The sequence below is a fragment of the Anabas testudineus genome, chromosome 13, assembly GCF_900324465.2.
Source record: "Anabas testudineus chromosome 13, fAnaTes1.2, whole genome shotgun sequence".
Taxonomy (NCBI): Eukaryota; Metazoa; Chordata; class Actinopteri; order Anabantiformes; family Anabantidae; genus Anabas; species Anabas testudineus.
The window spans coordinates 14617511-14639439 of record NC_046622.1 but is presented as its reverse complement, the minus strand read 5'-3'; the positions used below and the strand labels follow the sequence as shown (position 1 = coordinate 14639439).

Sequence of the window (21929 nt, the reverse complement as noted above, 5' to 3'; positions counted from 1 at the left end):
GTGTTTTATTGATCCCAACAGGTCCTTCGTAGGAAGACTGCTAAGTGAATCCTGATCCTTGTTCATTTTGTTATTAATGTACACTGAATATTTGTTAGAGATTACTGATTTTAATATTCATCTTTTTTTTATTTCCTTGTAAAACTAACATATAAGCATTGTGACAGTGACAAATGTGTGGTGAACCACTATAATACTCTTTTTACAATTATAACTATTATTTTACCAATTTCACTGGGTGTAAAATATAAATTACCATTGACATAACATTAATCTCTCATTCTTTAATGGGCCATCATTAATTGAAATGTCTATATGATTTATTTAAAAACATAAAGTCGTTTTTTCTGGGACACACACATAAATTTAAATGTTTCTTCAAGTGTTTAGAGGACCTTCGATTTACTGCCCTGCCCACTGCTGATCAAGGTGTTTTAAGTAGATTTTCTAGATCTAACTTGTCCACCTCTCCCCTCACCTAAGATGGTATGTTCCTGCTTCTGACTGACTGAACACACCTCTCATTACCTGTGTTGCTGACATGAAAACGTGACCACACAGATTCAACAAGTATCAATATCATAAAATCTCTTTTATATTGATGAAAACTCACAGAAATTACAAGAAAGTACAAAATATAATAAGACCAACATGTTCCTACACGACATGATTTGAAGGCGTAAAGTCACACATAAACCTCTTTATCCAGATGTTATTTGATTAAATTACAATGTGTGTTTGCCTCCTTGTGGGCTTGTAGGTTGTTTCCTCTGATGAGTAAAATAGTGGTGTGTCGACAATAATAAAGGTTCAACCTGCATCCAGAACTATATATGCTATATTTGTTTTTTGTAAATGTGTAAATTGTTTCACATATTCTGATTCTTACTGTTTACATTTCCAAAATAAAAAAAAGTAAATGAAAAACAGTTTTTGTTACCTTGTATTTAGCTGAGGAGAATATATCTGCATAAAATATGACAAATAATGACAAGTTATAAGGATTTTTAATGGTGCCAATTGTAAGACATGGCAGCCATAATGTAATATTACATAACGTCCACTGTTGAAAAAAGCACGGGTCATTTTATTTGGTCTGATACACGTTACTGACAAACTCTTTGATGTCATAATCAGAGTAAACAGTTTTTAATGTATGAAATGTAAGGTCATCAAATCCAAAACAATTCAGACTTCAACAAGACACTCTGAGTTCTATTGTGTTTAATGTTTGAGAGTCACAGTTTGATTAATCATCATTTCTAAGGCGAGACAGAAACTTGAAGACACCTACTCCCTGTTTCTCTTTTATCCGTCAGTTCCATATAAAGTGATACCGATTTTCATGATGCAATTTTAACCTAACTCACTCGTCTTCCTGGGTCATCTCTCTAAGGCACTCCTTTAAGTTCTCCACTCTCTCTGCTGGAGCAGTCTGTATCGTCTGCTCTAGCAGCCGCTGCACCTCATCCAAACCACCCACCTTCGGGGCGTTGTGGCGGTAGAGGTACCCACTCAACTGATTGTCGTGGCAGTCTGGGGAAAGCATGCCACACAGAAAGCGCAGGAACATGTCGTAGTAGCCCAGCTCGGAGCTGAAGGTTCGCACCAGGGCACACTGTATGAGGCCTGCTGCTGACTTGGTCTGATACCTGGATGTGAAGATCTTGGGTAACTGCAAAACCCCAGACTCCAGAACGTTCTTAGCATCTGTGCGGAACATGGTGAAGACGTACAAAGCAGCCATAAACTCCTGGAAGAAAGAAGTAGTTTGGTGCTCTTTAGATGATCTAAATATGCTGGAAATGCTAGTTAACATGCGTATGTGAAAGATTTGGCTGAATATTGACACAATTTTACCTGAAAGGTGAAGTGTATAAAGCAGAAAGTCCTCTTTCCATCTAAGGACCGAGAAGGGATCTCAGTACACAGACCAGACAGCACGGTGACCTCTCGCAACTTCAGACCGTTCTCTTTGACATCCTCTTTAAAGAACACATTGGTATTCCTCTCCAGCATCTTAAAGGCCATCTTCCCCATCTTCGTCAGCAGGTTTATCTCAACATCAGTCCATTTCTAAGTGGAAAAAGGAAATCAAACAACAAATGTTTATGTTGCATACTTCATCAACACGTTTTGGGCACTTGACACAACTGTAAAGCAGCTCCTGACAAAACTTCACTTAGGTAATTACCAACATTACACATGTTTCCCTCCCTTCACATTGGCACCAGACTGATGTCTTAGTAAAGTACATATAGTTGTATGTATTTTTTAAGTGGATGAGTCAATAATGTTGCAGTTTGGAAGGTGAAGGACAAGAAATAAAGTAATTAAATCTGAGCAGAAATAACAACTAAAGGCTAGCAGAATAGTTTTGGAGAATTACAGACAAAATGCCACCTGCTGATGGACATTACCAGCTCATTTTCGTTCTTTTTGTAGTAGAACTGCAGCCTGCGATTGATCTGGACAATCAAAATGTTGACGTAGAATGGTGTCAGCCTGGGGGGGTGGTCCCCGTAGCCCTGATAACGATGACAGCGCTCGAACACTGTGGCCACCATCCAGCAGACAAAGGGCTGGCGAGCAAGTATTTTGAGTGTTGGCAGACGCTTATAATGTGCCACAATTTTCGCTGCCAAGTCTTTATTGCTGAAGCGTCTGGTCAGGTAGTCGTCTATCATCTCGTCACTGGAGGAGAAAGTGGACAAAAAGAAGAAACAGACTCATTGAAATGAATTTAACTTCTTCCATTTAAACCATTTTTTGTCATAATCAAACATTTTTTTTAGGATGGTATGTCCACGAAGTAAACACACTAAGGTAAAACAGGAGCAGGGACAATGAGAAGACATATAAAACTAAAAATGACACTGTCACACACACCTAAATCCCTGTATTTCTGTGACGACATCTATGAATTTAGATGGGATTTGTGAGACAGCCGCCGCTCTCCCCAGGATCCAGACGCGGGCGCCCCGCAGCACCGTACCTCGGATGATGTTGACTACCAGGGTGTCAGGTTTTGCTTTGGTGTGATTGTCGTTTATTACTGGAGCATTCTGGGGGAAGTAACCAAAGAAAAAGAGTTTAGACTGACCATTCAGACTATCTTCAAAATGACAATTTATATTTTACACCCTGAAAAGCTTCTTTGGGGTTATTGGTTTTGCAGCATATTACTAATAATTAAAGTAACAGCTTTCATGTTTTAGTAAAATTTACTGTGTAGGATATTAGTTACTTGTTTACAATTTCAGTTACTTACTATTAATTGATGGTGACAATACGTGATGTACAAAAAAAAAAAACTTCCAACTATAGTAATTAAAACAGCAGACTGGGAAACAGCCGCTAAAAAGCAATGAAGTGAAGTGTTTTTTTGGTTTTTTTTACTGCTATATGTCTGAGGTGTATAAGTGACTGATACCTCCCAATCCAGGTCAGCCAGGTAACAATCAAATGAGTCCATAATAATGAGAAATTTGCAGTCGTCTTCATCCAGGTATGTCATGTCTTTGCACTCAGGATGATAGTACTCTATCACTTCCATGATGGACATCATCTGAGCTCTGCTTTGCAGAACCCAGAAAGTGCGGAATGAAAGTTTGATGACAAACTGCAGATCCTGGGAAAAAAAACAGAGAGAGAAAAATATAATATTCAAAACACAAACACTTGCTAACTGTGTCTGTCTGCTGTTAGCATACAGTGAGCTTTATACATTTTTATTAAACCTCACCCTATTGGCACGCAGCTCTGCCCAGTCCAGGGAAAATTTACCCACAGAGACAGACATGCCAATTCCTGGGATCCCAGTAGTCACCACGGTTCTCACTGGACTGCCGTCATCCTTCTGTAGTCTAAAGAGATTATTCACACTAACGAAGGAGTCGCTGCTTGGAACCTGGAGAGCTGCCTGATAGTTTCGTCTGAACTCGTGCGAAGGGTCAACTCCTCCATAAACACGGGTGGAAATTTGGGGCTCAACATAGACTGTATCTAAAAGATTCTGCTTCCCTGCTCGGACGACCCCCTCGCGGATCACTTGATGTTTTCTGATTAAATACTGCTTCAGATGAAATCGCATCAGCACTGGTGGGGGAGAAAGATTCAAAGAAAAGTAAGAACAACAATGTATATTGTCAACATCTTCCTCAAGAGGACAGGTCTACAAGGGATTTCAAATCTAGATCCCACATTGCAAGAATAACCTTTGTAATTCTTTGACATGACATACAGTGGTAACATGTTGCTGCATGTTGTTGCAGTTAAAATGAAATATCACCAGAATCTGATCCAGAACACCACATCATCATACATCTATAACTATCTTTCCATCAATGGTAAGACTTTGTAACGAGATAACAAGTCCTACCTCTTTTAACGTTTGACATATATTAAAACCTGAGTTATGAAAACAAATCATCTATCTTGAGTAACTTTAGACCTGACACACTCACACACACACACACACACACACACACACACACACACACACACACACACACACACCATCCTTAAATTCACGACGGAAAGCTGTCTGCATTCATACAGAAACTATACATCATCTGTACTGAGGCCTTTTTTGGAAGATGAAACTTAAAAACACACAAGAATTGATTTCAAAGATAACGGAACAAGCTGCCTAACTCAGCAGCTGTGAAGCTAATATTAATTTACCCTGTGGCTCTTTATTTTTAATGTCCTCTCCCAGCTATTTCACTGGCTTTGTACCTTACCTGTAAGTCTTTTTAGATAAAAGGAAAATTATCAAATGTAATCCATGTTCATTGACTTACCTCTCTTGCACTGTGTCCGTAGTTCGTCTGCCTCGGTTTTCTTGTTAACGCTTTCTAAAGTACTTATTGTGTGCAACAGAGAACGATCCTGACCTGCAGAACATATTTTAATAAAATTAAAACACTGAGTATTACCAATAGTATATAGGATATAAATATATCAATTATTGGTAGTGGACCTGGACACAAACTCCCTCATGCTTGTAACTGTATTGTTAATTATACCTATACCTACATGCAACAATGTAGGTATAGGTCATAAACATATTCCTACATGCAACGCTGGAGGTATAAGTATTGTTTCCTTACCAAGGACTTCCAGGATCTTGTCCACAAAATCAAGAAGGTCTCCATCCTTTATTTGGTGCTGCTTTATGCCTGGTTCCCACTGGTAAAACCACATCTTGAATTTGAACAGCTCTTCATTACTGAGGCCTGTGAGAATATTCTGGATACTCTACAGACAGAGAATAAATGATAAAAATACAGGTTAATACAGTATGTTAGTATGTTGTCATGTCATGTCTAATGGGATATAATGAAAATAAAGGATAAGGCAAATGGTAACAGAAAAATACTGTATGTACTGTGTTGTTTAATAACAATAGAGATTATTAGATGTTAAAAGGTAAATGCACATGTATCACATTCTCTTTAACATTTATTAAATAAAAATATCCAAAATAAAAAAAAAAAAGATCAGCCATTACACCAACCCTGAATATATGCGGCAGGTCCTGTTCAGGATGTAGTCTACCTGGCTGGCCATTCTCATCAGTCTGCATTGCATCTTCTGGTTCGAACGGCTCAGGTTCTGGTGAATTAGTTATCAGAATTTCATCCTCAATATCCTCCTCCTCCTCCTCCTCCTCCTCCTCCTCATCCACTGGAAAATCTTCCAGATCAGAAGACCTAAAAGACAATGTGAACTTCTGGGGTCATAGCTAGAAACTGCACAGCAAATGCCAGTAATCCCAGTAAAAGTGGACTGTTTACGCACATTTGAATTTTTAATATATTTGGAAAAAAAAAGACTAATTTACCACTGACATAAACAGATTGACAAAATATTTTACCACTACAATTTACTGCTATAGTGTAAATTATAACATGAATCTAATAAAAACAACAAAGAACAAGGCACCTGGTTTCAATGACAACTGCTCCTGGTGGTTTGGTCTGCTCTGTGGTCATGGTGCAGAGGGTTTCTGGAGACTCGGCGCGAAATCGCTGCACCCTGGTCAACATAACAGAAAAAGTACAATCAGTATAATAATATTTTGACTAAATATTTTCCCTTCCTGAATAGCTGAAAGTACTATTGCTTTGGTAAATTGTGCACCCAGAACTCAGAAGTCCAATAAAAAACCAAACGTGTTGGTCTCTAAATGAAACCACAAGTTTCTAGTAAAGGTTAAACGCTGGCATTTACAAGTTGACCATTCCCTTAAGATGTTGACTATCCCATAGACATTAGTGCTGACAGGGACCATTCACTGGAGTGTGACACCAGCAGAACCCAAATGTATATGACCGGTGTGTTTATTAATGTTAATGTTTGTTTCTTTGGTAAAGTAGTGGTAACCTTTACTCTTAAGATGAAATAGGAACAATGAATCCATTCAGTGTGTAAGGATCATACCAGTCTGAAGCAGTGTTTTAATCTCTGCAAACTGACTGGCAGACTACAGAAAAATATTCTGTAAACAAAGGCTGTCTGGATTTTAACACAGAGCAGGGTTAAACTTTAATACTAAACCATGCTACAGCACCTTGACCCATCGTGAGCAGAAGATGCAGGTAATGCTACAGGAACAACATATTCTTTAATTCCTTCCTCCTCCTCCTCTTCCTCGTCCAGCTCCTCACTGTCACTCTTCATTGAACCATAGCTGGAAGGAGGCCTCTCCCACTTCTTCTTCTTCTCTTCATCATCCTCATCATCATCATCATCACCTCCTCTGTCACGTTCAAAGATCCTGAAGGCAGAAAAGTTGAGTGACACTACGTGAAGTGGCAAAATTAAACATGACAGATAAACTCAAACTCAATCAAATGTCAAAGAACTGTCGACACCTACCTTTCCACTTCAGTGTCCGGATCCATGTCTCTTGTTCAACAAATTCTTAAACTTTGAATACACTAAATGTGTATTTTGATGACAATATCTTTGTATCTTAAATCCACTTTGCTAATGTTACGTTAGCATAGTTCGAGGTCCTCGCCCTCCGTCACCGTTAAGCTAACATTAAGCCTAAAGACAATATTTAGTCCATATGAGTAACGATGCTGACACGTTACAAAATGAATGGCTCCTTAAAAATGAATCACTACACCTAAAACAGACTAATAGCTGAAAGCCAATATCACCGGCGACCCATCTTTACTTTTTCCCGAGTAGATTTTAACTTTCGGTTTCTATCGACTTGTTTCCGGCAACTGAACGACTTCCGGAATCTTTCAGAATAAAATGTGCAAATACCTACATTCAAAGCTGAGTAACACACGTGTTAAGCATTTATCCTGCAAATACTTTAGCCTCACATTATCCCAAAATTCCTAATCATTATTTACACTACGGTGCAGTAACTTTTTTATTAGTACATAGAATTTCAGTAGAAAATATTCTGCCTTTATTTTGTGGTCTAAGCTGTGTACTTGCACATTAACTTACAGGGTTTCACTCAGTAGGATTAAAAGTCCTATGATAACTCATTTGCTCTGCAACATTTCTACACTTCTTTTACCTTCAGACTTAAATCAGATTCAACTTTGACATGCAAAACTATCAGGTTATTAAATGTTCAGTGGAGATGGAACCAGTTTCTCATTCAGGAAGTTTGTTAAATTCTTGTTTTGTAACCACAGGTAAAAAAAAAAAAGAAAAAGAAAATGTAATGTGTGGGAGTAGCGAGTGCAGGATATACCTGTTGAATCCATGTACCTTAATACTATCTGCATGGAAATACACACATTCTAGCAAATTAAACTTTGATTGTAAAAGGCAGTTCATTGAACAACAGAGTCAGCAATTTCTGAGAACTGTAAAGGAGAAATATTCTTACAGTGTCATTTAAAATCTTTTATTGACACACATGTAAATATAATACAGAGAAAATTAAGGTAGATTAAGACAAGATGATAAAAAGCCCTGAAGGACAATGATAAAAATATGATTGTGAAAAAAAAAGGTATGATCAGGTAGAACTGTGGACGATCTGAGCTTCAATTTGGGAACCAGTCATCATATGTTCATCTTTCGCATCATCTGTGGAATAAACGAGAAAAGGAATCAGATTAAACACATTTGAACACGATATGTGTGAACGTTTATAAAAGCCAAGTGTTTTAATGTAAGACACATTGACACCCAGTGAGCTGATCTAAAAATAAAGCATACTGTATGTTATGGCACCATATTGTGAGCACCGACAACCAGTTCTTCTACACCCCCCATAGACTAAATTACATTCACTATTAACCTTTTAAGATTTCCAGCAAGGTTTTCTTCATTTATTACCACTTGCTTCTGAAAACAGTGTTAAAATTCATTAGTCAATGAGATGCCAGTGTCAAAGGTACACATTTAAAATACAGTAGTCTTGCAAGGTGTATTAGTTTATTATTAAATTTATCATTGAGGTGCTAACTTAAATTTACAATAATTTATGATACTGCAGATAGCTGTGAAAGAACACCATGTCCAACTGGACACAAATTAAATCTAAGAAACTGCTTTGAAAAGTTGTTAATTGCACACTTCAAAAATATTACTGCACGACATTCTGCCTCGACATGCAAGGGAAAAATAATATTAGAGCCACACTAACAATAATTTCTAGATGAATTCAGCTGTTAAACCTGTTTGACAAGCCTTCATCTTATGAGCAGCATAATGTGGAGGCAACTTTCAGAGTACAATCAATGACAGCACTATTTAGCCTGTTTTAAGTATTTATAACTTAGAGTTATAGAACAGTTATGACCTTTAGCGTAGTAAAGAACGCACACAAAATAGTATGACACACTCCCCTGCTTACAGCGCACACACAAACTGATTAAAATGTGTTTGCTCTGAATTTGATGGGCACAGTGCCATTTAAGGTGCAGCGTCTCAATTCAGTATGCAAAATTGCCTAGGCTGCTCATACCAACCGATGACTGTGTGGCCAGTAAACAACAGCGCTGTAAACAATGCAGACTGAACATGCAGCATTTCACATCTTGTTGTGGCTGAACCCAAATGACAGTTACAGTAATGTTTGTGTCAAAGCTGTAAAGGCTTCACCAACCACCTGCTGCCTGATTAGCAGATTTGTCACTTACATTTTATTTTGATATTTTTGTGCTGGCTTGGAAACATTTGGTGCAGACTTAAGACCCTACAGGGCACCTGAAAAGTGATATAAGTATAACCTTAAAAACCTGAATGGATTTGTCTGTGTGTGTTTACCTTGCGAGCACTACCCGTCAGTCCAGGAGACTTTGCAGACCTGCTGGTAGTTTGAGGAGACTTCTTCTGTCCTTTAGTTACCACCTGTGGTGACTTAAAGTTGCCAGCTCTGCTTGTTCGTCCCAATCCAGCACGAGAATTTCCTGAAGGAATGTTTTCCTGGTACTTTCGTGCAGCTGTTTGACCAGGAGATTTCTTTGAAATTTTGCCTGGGGATTTCCTGGTGGAATTGCGTAGCTTGTTCAGCCCTTTCCTTAGGTAGTTGTTGGTCTTGTTGTTGGGGGTATTGTCAATAGTGAACATCATGGACTGCCTCCTGTCAGCCTAAGATAACATAACCATAATTTAAACTGTTAATGAAGCTGGCAGAACATCAACCACTTAACCCTTGTTACTGAGGAGGTTGTCCAACATACACCATCCTTTGTGAAGAGGTTCACTGCTCCTACCACTACTCATACTATTATAACCACCACTGCTACCACTACAGCTACTACAGATTACATCTGGATATACGTTTACAGGCAGAGTTTTATTCAGGATTTTAATTAGTTTGTCTCCGTTTGCAATAGGGGTTCATTATAAGTGGCTGTATATACAGTATAGCATATATCACACTCACTGGACTTAGAACAGGATGAAGCTGAGAACTGGACGATCCACTGTTCACATTTCTGTTTTTGGGAGTCAGGGGACGGGGAAAGCAGCTGGCCTTCACCTTTTTCTGTCAGAGTGAGACATTGAGGAAATGAACAAACAGAGGCTTTGTAAAAGTCACACTTACGACCCATTATCTTACACAAGAAATAACAAATGTCATTATACACACACTAATGCAGACCAACCTCTGGTGAATTCTGATGTACAGATAACATAGATGAAGCCCGCTTTGTGCCATTCGGGCTTCTCAGCTTAGCAGAGCTGACAGTATTTGATGACAGCTGGCCGGGCATCAAAGACAAACGGTGGGATCGAGTGCTGGCTGAAGCACTTGTCTGTCCCACCATGAAGGAGTGCCGATGCGAGGCAAGAGAATCTTTCAGCTGGCTAGGTATCATGGATGCCCGACGGATTGTGTCTGATGGGTCTCCTGTACGCAGTTCTTCATCTGTAAAAATGAATGCACCACCACGGCCAGTCTAAAGGGACAGACAGAGATACACTTCATTAAACCAGTGGGAAAAGTTTCAAAATTTAACACTGTGCACCATTCAAACCAGCTTTTAAGATCAGCTTTTCAGTCACTGCATAAATTATCTTTGTAAGACACTGAGCCCAGTGGGTGAAGATTATGTAGCACAACATGGCAAATGCTATATAAAAGCCTTTATCATGAGAAAATGTATCAGTCAGGTGTTTAACCAACTACTAGCCACTTGTTTGACTACTATTTGGGTATATTTTTAATCGCTGTGCACAAGTGTCCTTGTTTCCTCACCTCAGACTCAACAGGGTAGCTGCTCTTTAAGTGGGGAAGGCAGGCCTTGTTCCTGGCCTGAAGCTCAGCAATTCTCATCCAATCTTCAGGTCCACCTTCTGGCTCATTTTCTGTCCTCACACAGAATGTACTAGTGGCTGAAGATAAACAGATGTTGAAAATATAATTAAGATCGACACACCTTTGGAAAAATCAATTCCGTTCTTGGCAATGGCAGCTGTAATACTTATCTCTATATGGTAACAATAATAGATTAGTACAGCTCCCCTTTGAGATTGATGTTTTTTAGACCAAATAATTAACTGATTAGGAAAAAGTATGATTAATCAATGAAAATTATGGCTACAGTCCTAGTTACACTATCTCAGCATGAAAAAAAGAAACAAAAAACTTTTATATGAATTTCAAAAGCCTCACTTTGAGCTTTCCAGCCACATTGAATCAGACAAGAATCTACTTACTCTGTGAATGAACTGTGCTTCGTCTCAACCCTGGAAGACTGTTGAGCGGGTCACTGGCAGGAGTGTCAAACAGCTCCATAGACACAGGTCGTGCAGAGTGGGCACTTGAAAGGTTTGGTTGGGAGCGAGCTGAGGCCAGACTATAGAAAGTCTCATCATCTTCACCACAGCCTGGTGTTTTCTAAGGATTAGAGTCCAAGAGTCACTAACAGGTACAGCAGTACAGGTAAATGACAATGTTTAGGTTTGACCATTTGAATGTTTTTTTTAACATTGCTGCAATAAATTGGGAGCAGTCCTAAAAATGTTTTAGTGTGATGGTGTGCACATAGAACAATAATGTACCCTCAACGATCAAACCCTCAAATGCACAAACTTGCTAAATTCTAAAATTTTAAGTAAGACAGAAAGCACCGTTATTATTAAAAGACGACAGCCTTAACAGTGTGTTTCTGTGAGCATGCAAAAATGCAGTGATACTGATGAAAATTCCCTCCACCTTGCTCATCGTGATGTTTATAACCTGCGTGGTCCTGCGTCGTTTCACAGATGAAGTTGGATTTTTCTGGGCTGAATCCAATTCCATATTGTGTCCTGAACTGGTTCTGTGCAGTACAGAAAGAAAACAGTGACATCAATACCAGAGTATTATTTTAAATAATAAAATAATAAGATTTTGGAATACCACACAACAAATTATTTAGGTACTGACGCTAAAGCTGAACTAGTTTTTGCATTTTAAACACAAAGCCTGGATTAAAGACTACTGCCTCTCGCACTGCTTATTTTTACTTGGTTTAACTACACAGCAATATATTTAAACAACTGAACTGCTCAAAAAAATTAAAGGAACATTTTGAAAACATCAGATTTCAATGGGGAAAAAAAAAACAATCACAATGAACTTGCCACATTGTTTGATGGAAATTAAAATTATAAACCTACAGAGGGCTGAATTTTAAAAAAAACTATGAAAATCAAAATGGTAAAATGTTGCAGCAGGTTAGTTCATTTTACTGACATGTCATTCCAGCAACTCCAAATGTTACTTAGTAGTTTATTTGGCCCACATGTGCTTGTATTCATGCGTGACAACAGCAGGGCATCTTCCTAAAACAGCCCAGGGTTATCTTCTCCCAGATCTAGATCAGGACATCACTGAGCTCCCGGACAGTCTGAGGTGCAACCTGGCAGCATTGGATGGACCAAAACGTAGTGTCCCAGAGGTGTTTTATTTGATTTAGGTCAAGCGAGCATGGGGGTTCAGCCAGTGGCATCAATTTCTCCTTCCTCCAGGAACTTCTTTAGGGTCTATGTATCACCTTATGCTACCAGTAGTTACACTGACCTTGACCGAATGCAAAAAACTGTCAGTACCCTCCACCTGTAAAACCACTCTTCTTTTGGGGATCGTCTCATTGCTGCTCCTCTGACCAGATCGATATCTGATTAAAATTAAGGTGTTCCTTTAATTCCTTTGAGCAGTAACTATACATTAAGAGTTGTCTTTTTACTTTTATCATGCCAGTTCCATAGTATGTGTGACATACCTGTTGATTGGTTTTGTGTTTGGTGTAAAATACAAGGTTTCCAGTGACTCAGTCTGCAGAGCTCGGCGTTTGGCTGCCAGACGCTCTGAACTGCGAACAAGCGGTGTGCTTGATTCTTCAGGTGCTGAGAGTTTCCTGCAGAGAAAAGTTTACAGCGTTTCTGATTCGAGATTTGGTAGCTTTTCTTTTTCATCAAGTTATATCCATATTTCTAATTATACACAGTTTCCTGCATCGCTCGGTTGGTATATGAAAAAAAGCAGACTATCAGAGCTATCACTTACTGTTTAATGATTTAGTTACCTTGTGGTGTTCAGAGAATCTTCCAGAGAGCTGTTATCCAGACTGTCAGAGCTCATGGTCCTCTTCACCTGTGTTCTCACATCAACACTTGAACATGTATCAGGAATCGCCAGGTAACATGACTCTGTTGATCTGCCGTCACTTCCATGGATTTTATTTTGTGCCCGCAGGTTGCGGTCAGCGAAGGCCAACTAAAGGTGAAGAGATATCGTGACACAGATCACTGTTAATGTAAGGAAAATGTGCTATCAAAATAATAATTGAATTGTAACATTTCATTATCTTTTTAATATAGACTCATGATCTCTGAATGTGTTTAAATACATAACCAACCTGTGCCTCCAAACTGGCCACCGTCTTCAAAAGGTTCTTCTCGTTGGTTTGAGCCTTTTCCAAATCCAACTGAAGTTGCTTGTTTTCCATTGCAGCCGTTTTGACTTTGTGATCTTGAATCTCTAAGGAATGCCTCAGATTAGCCATTTCCTCTTCGCTTTTCTGGAGAAGCTGCTTCTTGCCGTTGTAGTGACTCACTGCCTTCTCCATCTATGGCATGGTAACAATAAAACAAATATCTTACTATATTACTATTCTATGAGTTCACACTAGTTACGTGACAGCAAACAGCTAAGTGAAGTAAAACTTTACAAACTGTACTAAGGAAACAAAAGCAGTTGATGTAACTGGTTAATACAGGAGATGGACTAAACCAAAAAGTAGTCATACGTACACAGAAACAAGCAGTAAAAGTACACCATGTTGTCACACCCACCTGAGCCTTGTAGTGTTCTACAGCCACTGATTTAGCTGAGAGCTGTTCCTGCAGGTCTCTCATTAGCACCTCAGTTTCTTCTACCTTTTCTCTGTCTTTCAAGAGTTTCTCATTGTCCTTTTTCAGCATTTCTATCTCCTGCTGTAGCACAGATTCCAGTTTACGACAGGCTGTGTTTTCTCTCTCTATGGCCTGATTGGCTTGAGTCAGTCTCTCAGTCTCAAAGATCATGGCTTCAGCTCGTTTCTCCAGAGCTTTTTGATCCTTTTCTGCCTGGAGTATCTTTGCCATGAGTATTTCTTTTTCAATAAGAGTCTCATTTTTCTTTAAAGTAGCAACCTCCAACTCTTGTACCACTTTTTGTAGTCTGTGGGCTGCATTTTCTTTGTGTTGAGTCAGTTCCGCAATTGCCGAGTGTAGCTGCTCCTGGAGGATGTCTATCTGTTGAGCACATTCCTGTTTAGTTTCAAGTAACATCTGCTCCTTGGCGGTAAGTTTTAGAGAAATGGTTTTCACCTCCTCTTGAAGCTTCTCTTGAGCCTGAAGGAGACTCTCTTTCTCACACTGAGATTTATTTAACTTTTCAATCTCTTCCTTGTAGGAGGAAATCTGTTTCTGCAGAATCTCCACTTGTTTGACATTCCCCTGTAGACCCTGGAGTGCCTCTCTCAGTTCAGTGTTTTCCTGCTGTTTTTCAGCCAACAGAAGATCTTTGGATTGCATTTTGTCTTCCACGTTCCTCAGGGAAGACCCAAGAGTCTCCACCTGTTCTTTTAAACTGTGGATCTCTTGATTTAGCAAATGTGCCTGCTCTGAGCTGTCAGACTTTAACAACGCCATCAGTTCCTCTTTAGCTTGGATCTCCTCTCTTATCTGCCTCACCACATCCTCAGAGGCAGACAGTTGTTGCTGCAGGAGCTCTTTCTGATGAGCACTCTCCTGCTCTTGGTTTTTCAGCATCACAAGCTGAGACTGAACTCTTTCTTCAGCCTCTGTAAGAGAATGGCTCGTTTTATCCAGTTCATTTTTCAGAGAGCTGATCTCTTGCTGGAGCATGTCAGAATTTACACCACTCTCATTTTTTAGTGTGACCAGTTGTTCCTCTTTAATGTGGATCTGTTCTTTAAGCTTGGCGATCTCCCCCTCAGAGGCTGCTATCATGGTTTTAAATGTTTCTTTTTCCTGAGAAATCTCTAGATCCTTCTGAGCCAGTAGCTCCTCTTGTGCCTGAACCTGCTTTGTGGAGGTTTTCAGTGACTCACTCAAACTTTGCATTTGATCTTTGAGAGTTTGGATCTCATTCTGTAGCATTTCTGTCTCTTTGTGGCTCTCAACCTTCAACACAGCTACTTCGCTCTCTTTAGTTTGAATCTTCTCCTTCAGCTGATTAATATTCTCTTCAAGAACAACACTGTGTTCTTTAAGTGCCTCAATCTGCAAAGTGCTCTCATGCTCCTGCTTGGCCATCAAGTCTTCTTTGGCCTGAACCTGCTCCTTGGCAATCTGAAGAGAACTCTCCATGTTTTGTATTTGTTTAGTGAGGCGTTCAATTTCCTCCTGAAACAATCCAGAGTGTGTAGATGTCTCAGTCTTTAACTGAACCAACTGTTCCTCCTTAGCGTTAATCTCAGCTTTTAGCCTCCTCACCTCATCCTGAGATGCCATCATCTGCGTCTGCAGTTCTTCCATCTGCTGACTGCTCTGTAGCTGCTGTTCAGTAAACTGATTTTCCTTGGTTTGCAAAGTTTCTTCAGCAGACTTTAGTGAAGTACTAAGACCATCAACCTGTTTCTTCAAGTCTCGGATCTCTTGATTTAGTACTTCTGCCTGCTCTGAACTTTGATTTTTTAACAGGTTCATTTCTTCCTCTTTTGTCTGGATCTCCTCCTTCATGCTCCTTACGCACTCTTCAGAGGCAGACAGTTGTTCCTGGAGAAGCTCTTTCTGATGAGCACTCTCCTGCTCTTGGTCGTTCAGCATCACAAGCTGAGCCTGAACTCTTTCTTCAGCCTCTGTAAGAGAATGGCTCGTTTTATCCAGTTCATTTTTCAGAGAGCTGATCTCTTGCTGGAGCATGTCAGAATTTACGCCGCTCTCATTTTTTAGTGTGACCAGTTGTTCCTCTTTAATGTGGATCTGTTCTTTAAGCTTGGCGATCTCCCCCTCAGAGGCTGCTATCATGGTTTTAAATGTTTCTTTTTCCTGAGAAATCTCTAGATCCTTCTGAGCCAGTAGCTCCTCTTGTGCCTGAACCTGCTTTGTGGAAGTTTTCAGTGACTCACTCAAACTTTGCATTTGATCTTTGAGAGTTTGGATCTCATTCTGTAGCATTTCTGTCTCTTTGTGGCTCTCAACCTTCAACACAGCTACTTCGCTCTCTTTAGTTTGAATCTTCTCCTTCAGCTGATTAATATTCTCTTCAAGAACAACACTTTGTTCTTTAAGTGCCTCAATCTGCAAAGTGCTCTCATGCTCCTGCTTGGCCATCAAGTCTTCTTTGGCCTGAACCTGCTCCTTGGCAATCTGAAGAGAACTCTCCATGTTTTGTATTTGTTTAGTGAGGCGTTCAATTTCCTCCTGAAACAATCCAGAGTGTGTAGATGTCTCAGTCTTTAACTGAACCAACTGTTCCTCCTTAGCGTTAATCTCAGCTTTTAGCCTCCTCACCTCATCCTGAGATGCCATCATCTGCGTCTGCAGTTCTTCCATCTGCTGACTGCTCTGTAGCTGCTGTTCAGTAAACTGATTTTCCTTGGTTTGCAAAGTTTCTTCAGCAGCCTTCAGTGAAGTACCAAGACCATCAACCTGTTTCTTCAAGTCTTGGATCTCTTGATTTAGTACTTCTGCCTGCTCTGAACTTTGATTTTTCAGCGCGTTCATTTCTTCCTCTTTTGTCTGGATCTCCTCCTTCATGCTCCTTACGCACTCTTCAGAGGCAGACAGTTGTTCCTGGAGAAGCTCTTTCTGATGAGCACTCTCCTGCTCTTGCTTGGTAAGCATAGCCTGCTGAGCTTCAATTTGTTCTTTAGCATTTGCAAGAGAGATATTCAGACTTTCTAGGTGACCTTTTAGATCATGAATCTCTTGTTCCATCAATTCAGACTGCTGAGCAGTGTCATTCTGTAGCTTGACGAGCTGCTCATTTTTGACTTGGATCTCTACATTAAGCATCTGAACTTTTTCTTCACAGCTTACAATCTTTTGTTGTAGTGACTCCCTTTGTTGCACATGCTCTTGTTGGGTTTTTGCCAGCAGATCCTGCTCCATTTGAATTTTCTGCTCTGCCTGTTTGAGAGATGAGCTAAGGTCATCCACTTGGACTGTTAAAGTCTGGATGTGATTATGAAGAACTTTTTGCTCATTAGATTTCTCCAGACTTAAACTGGTAAGCATTTCGTCTTTGATTTGAATTTCCTCTTTCGTTTTTTTAGTCTCATCTGTAAGAATGTCAACTTCTTCTCTGAGGCTTTTAATTTGTTCTTCTTTATCAGCCAAGAGAGAACTAGCAGCTGACAACTTTGTCTCAAGATCTTTCACTTTTTCTTCTGTCTGGTTTAGAAGATCTTCTTTTTCTTTTTTTATTTTTTTTAGTTTATCAATTTCTTGTTCACAAGCAGCAATATGCTGCTGTAGTCTGGTCATCTGCTCAGTTCTCTGCTGCTCAGCCTGCTCCAGTTTAAGATGAAGATCCTGTATCTCTTGCTGAAGGACTGCTCTCTGCTCTGCAATCTCCTTTTGCAACTTGTCCAGAATTTCATCTTTGGCTTGTATAATTTCTTCGGTTTTCAATTTCTGTTGCTCCAGGTGCTCTTTCTGTTGGGTGATTTGTTGTCCGTAGTCTGCCAGCTGCTGTGACTTGACCTGAATCTCCACCTCAGCCCTTTTCAGGGAGCTAAATGCACTCTCCAGTTCATTCTTCAAATTGTTGATTTCAGTCTCAAACATTTCTCTCTGGCAATTTAAAACAAGACCATTTTTAATGATAAAATCCAAAAACAGATGTGTGCAAATAAATTGTTTAATATATATATTAATTGTCAAATTGAATTATGCACTTTACCTCCATTATTGGCCCCATATTCTCTCCTACTTCTTCCCTGGTGGCCCTGCTTATTTCATCCTCCAAACAGGAAATCTTTCCCTGGAGGATCTGAATCTGTTCGGTCAGTAGATCCTTAAAAACAAGGAGCATAGCATAGTACATTAAAAGCCCTTGTGTCTTTATATCCGTTAGAGTCAAATTAATGTCAACACGTCAGACAAATTAAATCATTATCTCTGCAATTTAACAGTTTTAAGATAGATGTGATTCATTACGGCAGGACGAGTAACACATTATGTGCGACAGCAATGCATCATTTAAACCACGTAACACACATTATAATATAAAATGAACTGATTGAATAGACTTCACAAATCAAAAACAATGCCGATTAAACTGTTGTAAAGATATACCTTTTGAGCAGTAGCTTGGTTGAGTTCAGACTGTAAGTGGCTTGTTTTGTTTCTCCACTCCTCCTGAGCTGATGCCTGGGATTCTGTCAGTCGGCCAACTTCTGCCTCAAAGGTAGCAAGCTGCGAATACACTGTTCTCACCTGAGAGAGTATTAAAAGCACATTTTATCTTAGCATCAATACACGACTTGGTTGCTGATAGACTTAACACCAACAACATATTCACACGACAGCTCCAGAAGAATTTACTACCGTTAATACCATTTAGGATGTAACAACTGCACAATTTACTGATCTCCTTATACGTACGAACACAAAAGACTCTTCGCAGCAAGACTGCAAATTAAAAAAGAAAAATTGCACAGAATTACCTGCGACGAGAGTACACCATTCTCATCTGTCAGCTCATCAACTTTGCGCTCCATAAGTGAAGATGTGCTTTTCAGGTCTTTATTTTGCTTTAGCATCTCATTAAGGCGCATTTGTAACCTAAGAAAAAAACAGTTTGCAGAAGTTTTTGCCAGTCAATTTTACCCCAAGCTTTTAATAGGTTGCAGGTTTAGGTGTGAAATCAAGATTATTAGCACACATAAAACATAGGACTTGTTAGAGATTATTAAACAGTATTCATAAGTAATGTTATAGTGTGGGGCTGCATGCAAAGGCATTATCATCTAGTTCTGTCCTTACGTGTTGTTCTTCATCTCAAGCTCACTGATTTGGTCCCTGGTTAACTGTTCCTGATCACTTTGCTCTTCTTTCAGCTTATCCAGGCGGTACTGCAGCTGGCTAATGTGGGACTCTAAAGACAACAAAGTAAATTTAGTTTTAGCACGACAACTTAAGTTGACTTCTGCAAAATGATCCACATTATGTTAAGAGAAAAGTGGAAAGTGTTTCACCTATTTCTAATATAACTAACAATGTTTAAAATTCTAAATGTATTACCTCTCTGTGAAATAAGTGCAAGCTTGCTGGACAGCTCTCTCTCCAAACTGTCTCTGTAGTCTCTGTCCTTGATCATCTGCCGCTGCATCTTCCTCAACTGAAATTTAGGTGTGTTCATAATATCTTGCAGAGGAGATTTGCTGCGGGAACCAAAACAGAACAGGAATAGTAAAGAATTATAATCAAAATAATAACATGATTATTTACCATGTACTATATATAAAAAAGAAAACGTAGGTAGTATGATAAGGTCTGTGTTAGATAGGTTCAAATGCACGGTCATACCTGACAGAGGAAGAAGCCACTGTTTGCATGTCCACAAATGTAATTTTGTGTGTGCGATGAAATACGGGAGACTCGTCATCTGAGACCGAGGAGATAGTTGACATATTGGAGGAAGAAGTGGTTGCTGATCTCTCAAATATTTCACGACAGACGGGCAAATCTGAAATTCATGAAGAAAATGTGACAAATTTTAAAACTTGCATGTTAAATACAAAACAATGGTGTCGTACTGCAGACCTGTATGCAAAAAAAAAATATTAATATTGTACCATACAGAAATGGAAGATTTAACAAATGTGTGACTTACGTCTCCTTGCCAAATATGCATCAAGTCCATTGCTCAGATAAACACAGCCTTCACTCTCCATCACATAGGAACCAGTTAGGTTTGCTATCTCTCGCTAATAGAAAACAATGGGGATATGTATCACTAAACACTGATTGAAATAGTAGCACAGCACAAAATATGAGTGAAATGAGATGCATCTCAGGGATTGACACAGCAAATAAAAACTGTTCACTGCTTACCTCTACATCGCAATCCAACATGTTGAGAGTACTGCGGTCATTCATCATGTCATGGTATACAAGCAAAAGAAGCACCTGGTAGTATCATGAGAAGTGAGTCAGAATATGTCTTTTTTTTATGTTTTTTTTTTTGTGTGTGTGTTTGTCTTTAGATTTTACTTTTCTTTGTCTTGTACCTTTGCAATTTCTATTGTCAGGTTGGTGCCATTCCTTATATTGTCCCAAGATAATGAAGTGCCCTTGGCTGCACCAAATCTGCAATCTCCTAATAAGCACAAAAAAAAAGAGAGAGGTCAATCCTGAAAAGGACAGCAATATTAAACACCTGTTTTCTGTGTAAGTTACCAAGTACTTTTAAAAGGAGAAAAAAAAAGTGTGTTCAAGTGGTGCTCTCAGCAGCATGATATCACTGCCTGGCACAATCACAGGTTCACAATTCAGACCACACCCAGCAGTAAGACAAGGTGTGGTACAAATTATTCAAAATGTCCAACCAGAAGATGTCAAAGAAAAAAAAAAACTTTAACCACGCAATTATTTACTCTAAGCTAGTTTACTGACATTTAGGAAACACACAAAATCGTATATTAACAACTTCATATTCTAATACTCTCTCAATCTGATATGACTTTAAGATACAGATTTCTTAAAAGGTAGATAAACTCACTATCCACAAAGTCTGCAATGAGCTGGAAGCGATCTTCAGAATTAGTGAAACAAGGGCTGGGTTGCTTCTTTCTGAAATGACACAAAAAATAAATAACATTTAAAAAAATTTAATTAAAAATTCAAAGATTTGTCATCTTCACAGTATGAAAAAAAAAACAGATGTAATGCTCGCTAAGTAACTAATGACAGTGTCTTGTTTACACAAATCAAACATTTCAACACATTGCTCTTACTTACAGCATGTAAACAAGTTTCAGTAAAACTGTCCCATCGTGTAAATCGTCCATCGTCATTTCATGGTCGGACAGTTTTATGCTGTTGACCTATAAAGAGTTTAAAAAGTTGGATGAATAAAACTGCAGCTATCTAAGGTTTCTTTTCCTTGCATATTTCCACATTAAAATTAACATGACTGTCAACTTACCCAGGCGAGAAGAGCCTTAACACCCAAGTTGATCGTCATCTTGGCTGACCCTTTATCTCAAAGGGAATTTAACCTGGAAGACAAAAAAAGTCCAAACATGCTAGCGTTAGCGAGCTAGCAAACAAGGACGAACTATGTATATTACCGTTAACATGTTTTTGTCACAAATAGCTGTTCACTAACTAAAGATAATCATTCAAACGTTACTATCAAATTGTCTAATTAATGTTAACGTAGTCTTAGCAATGATATTTAAGGCTGGCTAACATTAGGATGGATGGAGTGTTAACCAGGTGTAACGCAAACTACCGCAACTGTAACGGCTATTTAAATGTAACTTCACGAGTGTGTGTTGAAAATCAAGTGGTAATAAAAATTGTGTAACTCACCTTAAAAAAACAAAGTCCTTAGCCACTTTTATGTGTCGTATTTATGTGGTCTATGAAAAAAAATGCGCAGTCTCTTGGTCTGACTAGATTTAGAGTCTGCTAAGAAATAAACAGTTCCATGCCATACCAGACTAGAATTCAAAAGAGCTGGTGGAGATTGAACCAGCCAATCAGCATCCACATGCCGGGCGTGGATTGGCTGGTTTAAAACCCGGAAGTTTATGGTCGTTCGGTATTGACGCCGAGGCACTCGGTTTCGGGACGGGCGGGGAGGGGTTATGGGATGAGATCTCATAAGGGGTAATAAAATAAAAGCCATAGGATAAAAATACATCCCGTTCACACAAGGTATTCAATATTATAGTTTTACGTTTAGGTTTCGTTTTATGTTCATCATACTGGATCAGTATCACTCTTCGCAGGCAACTAAATGTTAATGCGGAGTGTTGACT

The 21929-nt window shown here is 39.1% G+C and overlaps 2 protein-coding genes across 4 annotated transcripts; both read right to left on the bottom strand.

Annotated features, from left to right (window-relative positions):
* Positions 1 to 65: 65 nt before the first annotated feature.
* Positions 66 to 7225, bottom strand: nlrc3l (NLR family, CARD domain containing 3-like). The gene is made up of 12 exons (XM_026378669.1): positions 6886 to 7225; positions 6578 to 6784; positions 5950 to 6042; positions 5522 to 5717; positions 5115 to 5262; positions 4806 to 4898; positions 3746 to 4098; positions 3434 to 3631; positions 2890 to 3065; positions 2421 to 2694; positions 1861 to 2076; positions 66 to 1753 (listed from the first exon to the last, which is right to left on the bottom strand). The coding sequence occupies exons 1-12, from the start codon at positions 6909 to 6911 to the stop codon at positions 1367 to 1369; spliced, it is 2367 nt and encodes a 788-aa protein (XP_026234454.1). The 5' UTR covers positions 6912 to 7225; the 3' UTR covers positions 66 to 1366.
* A 660-nt stretch (positions 7226 to 7885) lies between these two features.
* Positions 7886 to 21598, bottom strand: numa1 (nuclear mitotic apparatus protein 1). Of its 3 annotated transcripts, none has more exons than XM_026374221.1 (25): positions 21478 to 21598; positions 21089 to 21161; positions 20902 to 20987; positions 20663 to 20733; positions 20172 to 20260; positions 19996 to 20070; positions 19775 to 19868; positions 19468 to 19627; positions 19183 to 19322; positions 18925 to 19036; positions 18606 to 18723; positions 18235 to 18375; positions 17840 to 17953; positions 13780 to 17730; positions 13344 to 13553; positions 13011 to 13201; positions 12708 to 12842; positions 11657 to 11762; positions 11158 to 11338; positions 10697 to 10833; positions 10104 to 10397; positions 9881 to 9982; positions 9259 to 9582; positions 8288 to 8334; positions 7886 to 8073 (listed from the first exon to the last, which is right to left on the bottom strand). In XM_026374221.1, exons 2-25 carry the CDS (start codon positions 21125 to 21127, stop codon positions 8070 to 8072), a joined length of 6921 nt encoding a protein of 2306 aa, XP_026230006.1. In that variant the 5' UTR covers positions 21128 to 21161; positions 21478 to 21598; the 3' UTR covers positions 7886 to 8069. The 3 variants fall into 3 exon arrangements, with proteins under 3 accessions (XP_026230006.1, XP_026230015.1, XP_026230025.1); XM_026374230.1 differs by having other exon boundaries at positions 11681 to 11762; XM_026374240.1 differs by lacking the exon at positions 8288 to 8334.
* Between the last annotated feature and the right edge of the window lie 331 nt (positions 21599 to 21929).